At 39.3% G+C, this 14,008-nt stretch overlaps 1 protein-coding gene across 1 annotated transcript; it reads right to left on the reverse strand.

The window, feature by feature from the left end:
• Nucleotides 1-2,958: 2,958 nt before the first annotated feature.
• On the reverse strand, nt 2,959-12,147 carry LOC121421176. Its single transcript, XM_041615838.1, has 10 exons — nt 11,670-12,147; nt 11,274-11,501; nt 10,581-10,808; nt 9,690-10,511; nt 9,096-9,521; nt 8,403-8,828; nt 5,543-7,784; nt 4,806-5,467; nt 4,366-4,769; nt 2,959-4,215 (listed from the first exon to the last, which is right to left on the reverse strand). Exons 1-10 carry the CDS (start codon nt 12,145-12,147, stop codon nt 2,959-2,961), a joined length of 7,173 nt encoding a protein of 2,390 aa, XP_041471772.1.
• Between the last annotated feature and the right edge of the window lie 1,861 nt (nt 12,148-14,008).

A 14,008-nucleotide genomic window follows, 5' to 3' on the forward strand; every position in this document is an offset into this window, starting at 1 on the left:
TCCTCTTGTCAAATACCCTGGGAGATATTTTCGTCGACTTTGACGCAACTTGCAGTAGATCCAGCTTCTTTTTCAGCTTTGTGTAATAACAGTGAGTAAGAAATATATATTTTTAAAACAAATCAAGATAGATCTATACGACTCTAGAATAACATTTAAAGCCAAACTTGCCACCCTTAAATAATTGGTGTTATAGACTTCGAATTGCTCAGAAACTTGATATCATGATGGAAAATCGAATGCTGTTTCTGTTTAAAGTGGAGATTCATAATATGTATATATATATATATATATATATATATATACATATATATATATTTATGTATTTAATGAACAAACCCGGCTATGTTATTGAGTACGACCAGAACAGTGTCGCGGACGGTTTGTATTGAAGAGAAGAATAGAAAGGACAAAAATACATCATAGTAAATTTTGCCAACCCGCTATTGTTTTATGTACATTCGAAAAATTGAAAGAAAGTGTCCGCTCAGTTTTAGTACTCTATTTAAAGAAAGGGTTATTGTATTTCATGTACACAGTAGCAAAACAAAATTGATAAAAAAATAAAATTTAATATCATTTTAATATCTTTTTTCCTGTCAGTGGCAGGAATACTTTGATTGATAGCCGTCAAAATTCTGATAATTGTAATGCCTTAAGGCTAATCATGATTATGGTGATAATTGTGCTTTTATCACCATTTGACTACAAACATTTTTAATGGAATTAATGGTCGGTTATTTAAGATTTCATAAAAACATGTGAAACATAAATGTAAGGGATTTCTTACCTCGATAAAACTTTATGTCTTCGAGAGCATTCAATCTGAAAAAAGTAATATTTCCCAATATCAATGACAAACTATTGTCATTTTTCATATGAGATATACTTCTCATATGAGAAGTATATCTTTCAATACAGATAAACTTATTCATAAACTCATAAGAGGCTTTTTATTTAACTCTTAGCTCTTTGTGCGCTTTGAGCACTCTACAGAGTCACATTATTATTATCATTACTATTATTATCATTATTATTAACAATTCCGAGTGCCTAACAAACGTAGTATTCTTCTCGCTCTATTCGATCCGTGTACATGAAATTAAAAGACACTTCGCATAGATATCATCATTATTATAATTGGTTTATTAAGCAATTACCTTTTTACTCTTAGTTAACTTAGAATAAGATATAAAAAAATGATAATTTTTTCCCCAACATTCACTGATGATGTTTTTTTCCATGTAATATTGGTTTGTCCTAAAAATACGTTCACTGGAAATTTGTTTGTGTGATTCTTTTTACCATGTTTACGTTTGCCTAAAGCATTTCTTAAATTAATGCTTCATTCGGATTAGAAGGGAAGAAATATACGTGGAGAGACGTGTAATGAGGAAAAAAAATTGTTAATTCAATTTTGTATTTCTTTTTAACATTTATCGATTACAGAAATTACAATAGAGAAATGTTTTAGAAATTAACAGAACAGTCCTGCTTTTTTATGACAAATTAAAAGATTATTTAGTTTTGAAATAGAGTACATGGGGGATTTGATATAAAATCAGTCATCGAAGATATTTTAAATCTTTTATAGGATTTTTCACGTCTGTGTTTTGTATATGAATTGTGTATAGAACGATTAAATACATGTGTGTACATAAGGTTTTACAAATGAGAATTTAAGTATGAAAACTTACCTTGACAATATCATCTGTCTGACCAATTCATCCTTGGCATAATGGATTGGCAGTCTACCTGACTTGTCTTCCACATCTATCCTGGCTCCGTTGTCAAGGAGATAGAACACTAAGGCTTTGTCAGGAGCAAGTTCTCCACCGTAAAATTCATCAGAAATCTAAAACATGCCAGAAATATGCCCAAAGCTCAAGCCACCAGACATAATGTAGGCTTATATATGTGAACACACTAGATCTCGATTGAGAGAGTACTGAAACATTTTGGCAAAATGTTGCGTCATTTGATATATTTTAATAGCTCAAGCGCGCTGAATTATGATTTCATTATTATTACTATCTATTTATCAATCATTTTTGGGAAGGGGTGAGTTGGGGAGTCATACCTAATCAGGAGCTGAAGGAAAACTATTATGAGTGTCCATTCTAGAATGACATATAAACAAAAGCTCTTGCACCTTTCCTAGAAAAATCAATCTATAAATAAGTATATAAATAAATAAAACATTTGCACTCACACACACCCACATGAATAAAGTTACGTATTTTGGGAAGTTGAGATCAATTACAAGTTTTAGATAGAATTATGGATACCCTGATGGATCAGTCCACAAAAAGCGAAGGCTTGTAATAGAAAACGTTGATTATTATATTAAACAATGAAATTTAAAAAGCTAATCTTACGCTGCCAATATAGAATGTTACTCACATTTCTTAGTGTGTCACTATTTTGTACATTTCTTTCCGTCCTGTCGCAAAGTTTGATTGCTTTATGAAGACACGTCTGACCGTCTGCTGACTGGATATTGAGATCCGCTCCACGATTGACCAAAAACTCAACAAAAAATGTATGACCCTCTTGTATCGCATGATGAAAATAACTGTTGATGACCTGGGCAGAGATCGTTTTCAAAATCTCTTCTTAACCATATTGAATAATGAAAATAATATTTCAAGGACATTTCTTTTTAGTTTCCAAAACTAGAATCAGGTGGGGAATAAGAATTATACTATTCTACCATCATCATTTGGTGTTTGCTTTTATTTTTTATCTGTTTGATGCTTTATTTTAAGCTTGACTTCTAATGTTGTGTTCAATGGACATGTCTTGTGTTTGATGATCTAGTTGTGTTTCAATCCTGGTAAAAAAAGGGATTAAGTTTGGTTAGATCGGGTGATTAGAGGTGCTAAATATTAATACTAAAATACTATTAATACTAAAATATTAAACTGTTTATTATGCATCAAAATAGAGAATACGTTATCAGTATAAAGAGCTTACCTCGGATGGGGAACACGTGGCTAGAATCCCAGCGATTTGTTCATACCCAAACCGCAACGACAGTCCTCGGGAGGTCGTTCCGTGGATGCCGTCTAGTTCAAGACGCGCTCCTCGTGCCAATAGAACGGGACCGATATTTGGGCGACAATCCGGCACAGTAGAGAGTACTTTTGCACAACCATCAGCGATTTCCCTGTCGGCTTTAGCTCCTTGACCTATCAGATATTCAATGACTTCAACATGGCTATTCTGGACAGCAAACAGCAGTGAAGTGTGACCATCATTATCTTCTTCATTCACTTCAGCTCTTTGGTTAACTAGATGCATGGTGACATCAAGGTGTCCATTCGCAGCTGCAAGATGTAAAGCAGTCAAGCCAGTCTTATCTCCTCTATTCACTTTAGCTCCTTGACCTATGAGATATTTAGTGATATCTAGATAACCATTCTCACACCCAAAATGTAATGCAGTTCGTCCAGTGTCATGTTGAATATTTACGTCAGCACCTTCACTGATGAGACATTTGGTGATATCATGGTGGCCATTCAGAGCTGCGATGTGCAATGCAGTCCAGCCAGTATTATCACCTTTATTCAAACTAGCTCCTTGACTAACGAGGTATTTGATGATATGAATATGACCACTATTGACTGCACTGTGTAATGCACTCCAATCAGTTCTATCACCTTTATTCACATCTGCACCATGACTGATGAGATATCTAACGACATCAAGATGGCCTTCCTCAACAGCACTGTGTAAAGCAGTCAAACCTGTGTTATCCCCCTTATTCACGTCAGCTCCTTGATTGATGAGGTATTTCATGACATCTAGATGGCCATTCTGCACCGTAAGGTGTAATGCAGTCCTATCACGCTTTCCTGCTTCATTTACCTCAACCCCTTTACTAATAAGGTATGATGTGATATCAATATGTCCATTCTCAGCTGCAATATGTAATGCAGTCTGACCTGTAACCTCCCTTTTGCTCATATAAGCTCCTTTGGTGATGAGATATGTGGCGATTTCAACATGCCCCTTCCTAGCTGCATAATGTAATGCAGTCCAACCGGTATTGTTCAATCTATTCACTTCACCTCCTTGACTGATGAGATATTTGATGATATCGAAATGGCCATTGTAAACTGCTATGTGAAATGGAGTACGACTTGTCTTATCCCCTTTATTCACATCAGCTCCATGACTGATAAGATGTTTGGTGGCGTCAAGATGACCATTCTGAGCAGCAATGTGTAATGCATTTCTACAATCACCATTTCCTTTATTCACATCACCTCCTTGACTGATGAGATGCTTAGTGACATCAAGATGACCATTCTGAGCAGCAATGTATAATGCAGTTCTACCATTATTATCCCCTTTATTCACATCAGCTCCTTGACTGATGAGATGTTTGGTGATATCAAGATGGCCTTCATGAGCTGCAATGTGCAATGCAGTTCTACCAATATTATTCCCTTTATCCACATCGGCCCCTTGACTGATGAGATGTTTGATAATATCAAGATGTCCATTCCGAGTTGCAATGTATAATGCAGTATTATTATTATTATTCCCTTTATTCGCTTCAGCTCCTTGAATGATGAGATTTTTGGTGACATCAAGATGTCCATTCTGAGCTGCCACGTGTAATGCGGTCCAACCATCTTTTTGTTCCTTATTTACATCAGCTCCTTGACTGATAAGATGTTCGATGACGTCAATATTACCATTCTGAGCTGCCACGTGTAATGCAGTCCAACCATCTTCCTGCTCTCTATTCACTTCAGCTCCTTGACTGATGAGATGTTTGGTAACATCAAGATGACCATTCAGAGCTGCCAGGAGTAATTTAGTACTACCATTATCATTCCCTTTATTCACATCAGCTCCTTGAATGATAAGATGTTTGGTGACATCAAGATGGCCATTCTGAGCTGCCAAGTGTAATGCAGTCGAACCATCTTTGTGCTCCTTATTCACATCAGCTCCTTGACTGATGAGAAGTTTGGTAACATCAAGATGGCCATTCTGAGCTGCCAGGTGTAATGCACTCAAACCAACTTTTTGCTCCTTAATCACATCAGCTTGTTGACTGATAAGATGTTCGATGACGTCAATATGACCATTCTGAGCTGCCACGTGTAATGCAGTCCCACCATCTTTGTGCTCCTTATTCACATCAGCTCCTTGACTGATGAGAAGTTTGGTAACATCAAGATGACCATTCTGAGCTGCCAGGTGTAATGCAGTAATAACATTATCATCCCCTTTATTCACATCAGCTCCTTGAATGATAAGATGTTTGGTGACATCAAGATGGCCATTCTGAGCTGCCAGGTGTAATGCAGTCGAACCATCTTTGCGTTCCTTATTCACATCAGCTCCTTGACTGATTAGATGTTCAATGACGTCAATATGACTATTATGAGCTGCCACGTGTAATGCAGTCCCACCATCTTTGTGCTCTCTATTCACTTCAGCTCCTTGACTGATGAGATGTTTGGTAACATCAAGATGACCATTCTGAGCTGCCAGGTGTAATGCAGTAATAACATTATCATACCCTTTATTCACATCAGCTCCTTGAATGATAAGATGTTTGGTGACATCAAGATGGCCATTCTGAGCTGCCAGGTGTAATGCAGTCGAACCATCTTTGCGTTCCTTATTCACATCAGCTCCTTGACTGATGAGATGTTCAATGACGTCAATATGACCATTCTCAGCTGCAATGTGTAATGCAGTCCAACCATCTTCGTGCTCTCTATTCACTTCAGCATCTTGACTGATGAGATGTTTGGTGACATCAAGATGGCCATTCTGAGCTGCCACGTGTAATGCAGTCCCACCATCTTTGTGCTCTCTATTCACTTCAGCTCGTTGACTGATGAGATGTTTGGTAACATCAAGATGGCCATTCAAAAATGCCAGGTGTAATGCACTCAAACCATCTTTTTGCTTCTTATTCACATCAGCTCCTTGACTGATAAGATGTTCGATGACGTCAATATGACCATTATGAGCTGCCACGTGTAATGCAGTCCAACCATCTTCGTGCTCTCTATTCACTTCAGCATCTTGACTGATGAGATGTTTGGTGACATGAAGATGGCCATTCTGAGCTGCAATGTATAATGCAGTTCTACCATAATTATTCCCTTTATCAACATCGGCCCCTTGACTGATAAGATATTTGGTGACATCAAGATGTCCATTCTGAGCTGCAATGTGCAATGCAGTCCAACCGGTATCGTTCCTTCTATTAATTTCAGCCCCTTGACTGATGAGATGTTTGGTGATATCAAGATGACCATTCAGAGCTGCAATGTGCAATGCAGTTTTACCATTATTATTCCCTTTACCCACATCGGCCCCTTCACTGATAAGATATTTGGTTGTATCAAGATGTCCATTCTGAGCTGCAATGTGCAATGCAGTCCAACCGGTATCGTTCCTTCTATTAATTTCAGCCCCTTGACTGATGAGATGTTTGGTGATATCAAGATGGCCTTTATGAGCTGCAATGTGCAATGCAGTTCTACCATAGTTATTCCCTTTATCAACATCGGCCCCTTGACTGATAAGATATTTGGTGACATCAAGATGTCCATTCTGAGCTGCAATGTGCAATGCAGTCCAACCGGTATCGTTCCTTCTATTAATTTCAGCCCCTTGACTGATGAGATGTTTGGTGATATCAAGATGACCATTCAGAGCTGCAATGTGCAATGCAGTTTTACCATTATTATTCCCTTTACCCACATCGGCCCCTTCACTGATAAGATATTTGGTTGTATCAAGATGACCATTCTGAGCTGCAATGTGCAATGCAGTCCATCCTCTTTTAAGCTCTCTATTCACATCAGCTCCTTGACTGATGAGATGCTTGGTGACATCAAGATGTCTATTCTGAACTGCCATGTGTAATGCAGTCCTACCATCTTTTCCCTCTCTATTTACTTCAGCTCCTTGACTGATGAGATGTTTGGTGATATCAAGATGGCCTTCAAGAGCTGCCATGTGCAATGCAGTTCTACCATTATTATTCCCTTTATCCACATCGGCCCCTTGACTGATAAGATATTTGGTGACATCAAGATGTCCATTCTGAGCTGCAATGTGCAATGCAGTCCAACCGGCATAGTTCCTTCTATTAATTTCAGCCCCTTGACTGATGAGATGTTTGGTGATATCAAGATGACCATTCTGAGATACAATGTGCAATGCAGTTCTACCATTATTATCCCCTTTATTCACATCAGCTCCTTGACTGATGAGATGTTTGGTGATATCAAGATGGCCTTCTAGAGCTGCAATGTGCAATGCAGTCCATCCACCTTTACACTCTCTATTCACATAAGCTCCTTGGCTGATGAGATGTTTGGTGATATCAAGATGACTATTCTGAGATGCAATGTGCAATGCAGTTCTACCATTATTATCCCCTTTATTCACATCAGCTCCTTGACTGATGAGATGTTTGGTGATATCAAGATGGCCTTCTAGAGCTGCAATGTGCAATGCAGTCCTACCACCTTTGTACTCTCTATTCACATCAGCTCCTTGACTAATAAGATATTTGGTAACATCGAGATGGCCATTCTGAGCTGCAATTTGAAATGCAGTCCCACCACCTTTGTACTCTCTATTCACATCAGCTCCTTGACTGATAAGATGCTTGGTGACATCAAGATGGCCTTCTTGAGCTGCAAAGTTTAATGCAGTCCTACCATCTTTGTACTCTCTATTCACATCAGCTCCTTGACTGATTAGATGTTTGGTGACATCAAGATGGCCATTCTGAGCTGCAATGTGTAATGCAGTCCAACCATCCTTTTCCTCTCTATTCACTTCAGCTCCTTGACTGATGAGATGTTTGGTGACATCAAGATGACCATTCTGAGCTGCAATGTGTAATGCAGTCCAACCATTATTTTTCTCTCTATTCACTTCAGCTCCTTGACTGATGAGATGTTTGGTGACATCAAGATGACCCTCCTGAGCTGCAATGTGTAATGCAGTATTACCATTATTATTCCCTTTATTCACTTCAGCTCCTTGAATGATGAGATATTTGGTAACATCAAGATGGCCATTCTGAGCTGCAATGTGTAATGCAGTCCCACCATCTTTTTCCTCTCTATTTACTTCAGCTCCTTGACTGATGAGATGTTTGGTGACATCAAGATGTCCATTATGAGCTGCCACGTGTAATGCAGTCAAACCATCTTCGTGCTCTCTATTCACTTCAAATCCTTGACTGATGAGATGTTTGGTAACATCAAGATGACCATTCAGAGCTGCCAGGAGTAATGCAGTCGAACCATCTTTGCGCTCCTTATTCACATCAGCTCCTTGACTGATGAGATGTTTGGTAACATCAAGATGACCATTCCGAGCTGCCACGTGTAATGCAGTACTACTATTATCATTCCGTTTATTCACATCAGCTCCTTGAATGATGAGATGTTTGGTGACATCAAGATGGCCATTCTGAGCTGCCAAGTGTAATGCAGTCGAACCATCTTTGTGCTCCTTATTCACATCAGCTCCTTGACTGATGAGATGTTTGGTAACATCAAGATGACCATTCCGAGCTGCCAGGTGTAATGCAGTCGAACCATCCTTGTGCTCTTTATTCACATCAGCTCCTTGACTGATGAGATGTTTGGTAACATCAAGATGGCCATTCTGAGCTGCCAGGTGTAATGCACTCAAACCATCTTTTTGCTCTATATTCACATCAGCTCCTTGACTGATAAGGTGTTCGATGACGTCAATATGACCATTCTCAGCTGACATGTGCAATGCAGTACCACCATCATAATTTCCTTTATGCACATCAGCTCCTTGATTGATGAGATGTTTGGTAACATCAAGATGACAATTCTTAGCTGCCAGGTGTAATGCAGTATAACCATCTTTGTGCTCTCTATTCACTTCAACTCCTTGACTGATGAGATGTTTGATAACATCAAGATGACCATTCTGAGCTGCAATTTCTAATGCAGTCCAACCATTATTTTTCTCTCTATTCACCTCAGCCCCTTGACTGATGAGATGTTTGGTGACATCAAGATGACCCTCCTGAGCTGCAATGTGTAATGCAGTAGTACCATTATTATTCCCTTTATTCACTTCAGCTCCTTGAATGATGAGATTTTTGGTGACATCAAGATGTCCATTCTGAGCTGCCACGTGTAATGCAGTCCAACCATCTTCGTGCTCTCTATTCACTTCAACTCCTTGACTGATGAGATGTTTGGTAACATCAAGATGACCATTCAGAGCTGCCAGGAGTAATGCAGTCCAACCATCTTTGTGCTCCTTATTCACATCAGCTCCTTGACTGATAAGATGTTCGATGACGTCAATATGACCATTCTCAGCTGACATGTGCAATGCAGTACCACCATCATAATTTCCTTTATGCACATCAGCTCCTTGATTGATGAGATGTTTGGTAACATCAAGATGACCATTCTGAGCTGCCAGGTGTAATGCAGTATAACCATCTTTGTGCTCTCTATTCACTTCAACTCCTTGACTGATGAGATGTTTGATAACATCAAGATGACTATTCTGAGCTGCAATTTCTAATGCAGTCCAACCATTATTTTTCTCTCTATTCACATCAGCCCCTTGACTGATGAGATGTTTGGTGACATCAAGATGACCCTCCTGAGCTGCAATGTCTAATGCAGTATTACCATCATTATTCCCTTTATTCACTTCAGCTCCTTGAATGATGAGATTTTTGGTGACATCAACATGTCCATTCTGAGCTGCCACGTGTAATGCAGTCGAACCATCTTTGTGCTCCTTATTCACATCAGCTCCTTGACTGATGAGATGTTTGGTAACATCAAAATGACCATTCCGAGCTGCCACGTGTAATGCAGTACTACTATTATCATTCCGTTTATTCACATCAGCTCCTTGAATGATAAGATGTTTGGTGACATCAAGATGGCCATTCTGAGCTGCCAAGTGTAATGCAGTCCAACCATCTTTGTGCTCCTTATTCACATCAGCTCCTTGACTGATGACATGTTTGGTAACATCAAGATGACCATTCAGAGCTGCCAGGAGTAATGCAGTCGAACCATCTTTGTGCTCCTTATTCACATCAGCTCCTTGACTGATGAGATGTTTGGTAACATCAAGATGGCCATTCTGAGCTGCCAGGTGTAATGCACTCAAACCATCTTTTTGCTCTATATTCACATCAGCTCCTTGACTGATAAGATGTTCGATGACGTCAATATGACCATTCTCAGCTGACATGTGCAATGCAGTACCACCATCATAAGTTCCTTTATGCACATCAGCTCCTTGATTGATGAGATGTTTGGTAACATCAAGATGACCATTCTGAGCTGCCAGGTGTAATGCAGTATAACCATCTTTGTGCTCTCTTTTCACTTCAACTCCTTGACTGATGAGATGTTTGATAACATCAAGATGACCATTCATAGCTGCCAGGAGTAATGCAGTCCAACCATCTTCCTGCTCTTTTTTCACTTCAGCTCCTTGACTGATGAGATGTTTGGTAACATCAAGATGACCATTCAGAGCTGCCAGGAGTAATGCAGTCGAACCATCTTTGTGCTCCTTATTCACATCAGCTCCTTGACTGATAAGATGTTCGATGACGTCAATATGACCATTCTCAGCTGACATGTGCAATGCAGTACCACCATCATAATTTCCTTTATGCACATCAGCTCCTTGATTGATGAGATGTTTGGTAACATCAAGATGACCATTCTGAGCTGCCAGGTGTAATGCAGTATAACCATCTTTGTGCTCTCTATTCACTTCAACTCCTTGACTGATGAGATGTTTGATAACATCAAGATGACCATTCTGAGCTGCAATTTCTAATGCAGTCCAACCATTATTTTTCTCTCTATTCACATCAGCCCCTTGACTGATGAGATGTTTGGTGACATCAAGATGACCCTCCTGAGCTGCAATGTGTAATGCAGTATTACCATTATTATTCCCTTTATTCACTTCAGCTCCTTGAATGATGAGATTTTTGGTGACATCAAGATGTCCATTCTGAGCTGCCACGTGTAATGCAGTCCAACCATCTTCGTGCTCTCTATTCACTTCAACTCCTTGACTGATGAGATGTTTGGTAACATCAAGATGACCATTCAGAGCTGCCAGGAGTAATGCAGTCGAACCATCTTTGTGCTCATTATTCACATCAGCTCCTTGACTGATGAGATGTTTGGTAACATCAAGATGACCATTCCGAGCTGCCACGTGTAATGCAGTCGAACCATCCTTGTGCTCTTTATTCACATCAGCTCCTTGACTGATGAGATGTTTGGTGACATCAAGATGGCCATTCTGAGCTGCCAGGTGTAATGCTGTCCAACCATCTTTTCGCTCCTTATTCACATCAGCTCCTTGACTGATAAGATGTTCGATGACGTCAGTATGACCATTCTCAGCTGACATGTGCAATGCAGTACCACCATCATAATTTCCTTTATGCACATCAGCTCCTTGATTGATGAGATGTTTGGTAACATCAAGATGACCATTCTGAGCTGCCAGGTGTAATGCAGTCCAACCATCTTTTTGCTCCTTATTTACATCAGCTCCTTGACTGATGAGATGTTTGATGACGTCAAGATGACCATTCAGAGCTGCCAGGAGTAATGCAGTATTACCATTATTATTCCCTTTATTCACTTCAGCTCCTTGAATGATGAGATTTTTGGTGACATCAAGATGTCCATTCTGAGCTGCCACGTGTAATGCAGTCCAACCATCTTCGTGCTCTCTATTCACTTCAACTCCTTGACTGATGAGATGTTTGGTAACATCAAGATGACCATTCAGAGCTGCCAGGAGTAATGCAGTCGAACCATATTTGTGCTCCTTATTCACATCAGCTCCTTGAATGATAAGATGTTTGGTAACATCAAGATGACCATTCCGAGCTGCCAGGTGTAATGCAGTCGAACCATCCTTGTGCTCTTTATTCACATCAGCTCCTTGACTGATGAGATGTTTGGTGACATCAAGATGGCCATTCTGAGCTGCCAGGTGTAATGCTGTCCAACCATCTTTTTGCTCCTTATTCACATCAGCTCCTTGACTGATAAGATGTTCGATGACGTCAGTATGACCATTCTCAGCTGACATGTGCAATGCAGTACCACCATCATAATTTCCTTTATGCACATCAGCTCCTTGATTGATGAGATGTTTGGTAACATCAAGATGACCATTCTGAGCTGCCAGGTGTAATGCAGTCCAACCATCTTTTTGCTCCTTATTTACATCAGCTCCTTGACTGATGAGATGTTTGATGACGTCAATATGACCATTCTGAGCTGTAAAGTGTAATGCAATCCAACAATCTTGATCCCCTTTATTCACTTTACCTCCATGAGTGAGAATTATCTTCATGACTTTCAGAAGTCCCTGTGAGGCAGCAATATGTAAGGGTGTTTGTCCTTCTGAGGTAGGCATTTCGACATCAGCTCCATGTTTGATGAGATACTCAATGATGTCCCTTTGGTCGTTTATAACTCCAATATGTAAACACGTGTTTCCATCTTTGTCAGCTTGGTGTATGTTAGCTCCTTTTTTAATTAGATGTTTTACTTCCCTAATCTTCCCTTTTGATACTGCTTTTTGTAAATTTTGAGTTACCTTATCCATACTCATATAAAACCTGTACACCGCATATTAAACACCTCTCATCGATATAGACATTTTCAATTCGAATTGCGAACCTATTGTCTTGATTCACCTGAGTGTTGTCTCCTCGTCGTGCATTGCGTATCCCATGTCAGATGGGGGGGGGGGGTATCGAAACGGTGATGCCTATATACTATGTGAAACAAATATTCATGCACCTTGCAGTGACGATGAATAAGAAAGTTGGGTTACATCGTAGTTGAGCACTAGATCCCACTGCAGTAACCATGTTCCTGTAGTGATTCAAGCCGCGTTACCATGGGGTACCAATGTTGTATCGTAATAAAGCAAATATAAATTGATTGTAGTGATGATCATCACTGGTGCATCATACAGGTGGAAATACTTGTGATCAATGGGGGAGAATACAGTACCGAAATTTCATTGCCTCGTTGAATGACAATACCAATATACATTTAGGCATACTGTTAAACAAAATTAATTTAACTGCCCTCAAATACAATGATTGCAATGATTATTTATGGTGGACAGAATGCACATTTTTATCATTACGTTATTTGTTTGAGATAATAGTATAATCTAATTATCTAAACTTTTGAATAAAACTTTGGACTCGGTAATTTGGTTCATGTTCATCTAATGCGCCCAATAACTGAAGATGGTTGTCAATTATTGTCTAATGTCAACAACAAGAAATCTTCATTGTTTGAACAACTTACTGAACTAGTCCTACATTATCATTTCAATTGCAATTAGTACTTAAACCATAGGCGGGTTCATGGGGGCCGAGCCCCCCCCCCCCCCCCTCCCTATTGGCGGAGCAAAAAAGGGGGGAATAGAAGGGAGAGGAGAGGAGCAAGACGAGGGAATAAAATAAGATGAGGGGAATACTTTGAAAATAAAACGAATCTTTCATATCTCTATATAAAATTTCGCTCTCGAATTGTCTGTTAGTTGATTTCCATATCTTGTTCAATATGGAGCTTAAAATCAAGTCAATATACAATACACATCTTACCTCGGAAATCAAATTTTCATTGTTTTGTGTGTTTCACAAATTATTACTTTTTAAGTAGGTTTTATGGTCTGGATACCATTTTCTGCTTGCGCTGCATGCTCGCATTTTGATTGACGAGCTATGTATGTCTCAATATTGAGTATACAACATACTACTTAAAATCCCTTTTATCATCCAGTTTCAGATCACAATGTCAAACATTTCCCGCTCATGGTTTGTGATCGCATTATACATGTATTATTAATGTAGGAGGATCCCATATCAGGCATATTACTCATTGTTTTTTATGATTTACAAGACATTAATAGAGTGCCCTGTTTT

This window comes from Lytechinus variegatus, chromosome 9 (genome assembly GCF_018143015.1).
Source record: "Lytechinus variegatus isolate NC3 chromosome 9, Lvar_3.0, whole genome shotgun sequence".
NCBI lineage: Eukaryota > Metazoa > Echinodermata > Echinoidea > Temnopleuroida > Toxopneustidae > Lytechinus > Lytechinus variegatus.

Bases quoted from the DNA above. Each gene is read 5' to 3' on its own strand.
- LOC121421176 (XM_041615838.1), bottom strand. From the start codon at position 12,147: ATGTCAGCTGAGAATGGTCATACTGACGTCATCGAACATCTTATCAGT. The intron at 7,785-8,402 runs GTAGTACTGCAT...TACACATTGCAG, and splicing joins GAATAAACGGAATGATAATA to CTCAGAATGGCCATCTTGAT. The intron at 4,770-4,805 runs GTCATCTTGATG...TCATCAGTCAAG, and splicing joins ACTCCTGGCAGCTCTGAATG to GAGCTGAAGTGAATAGAGAG.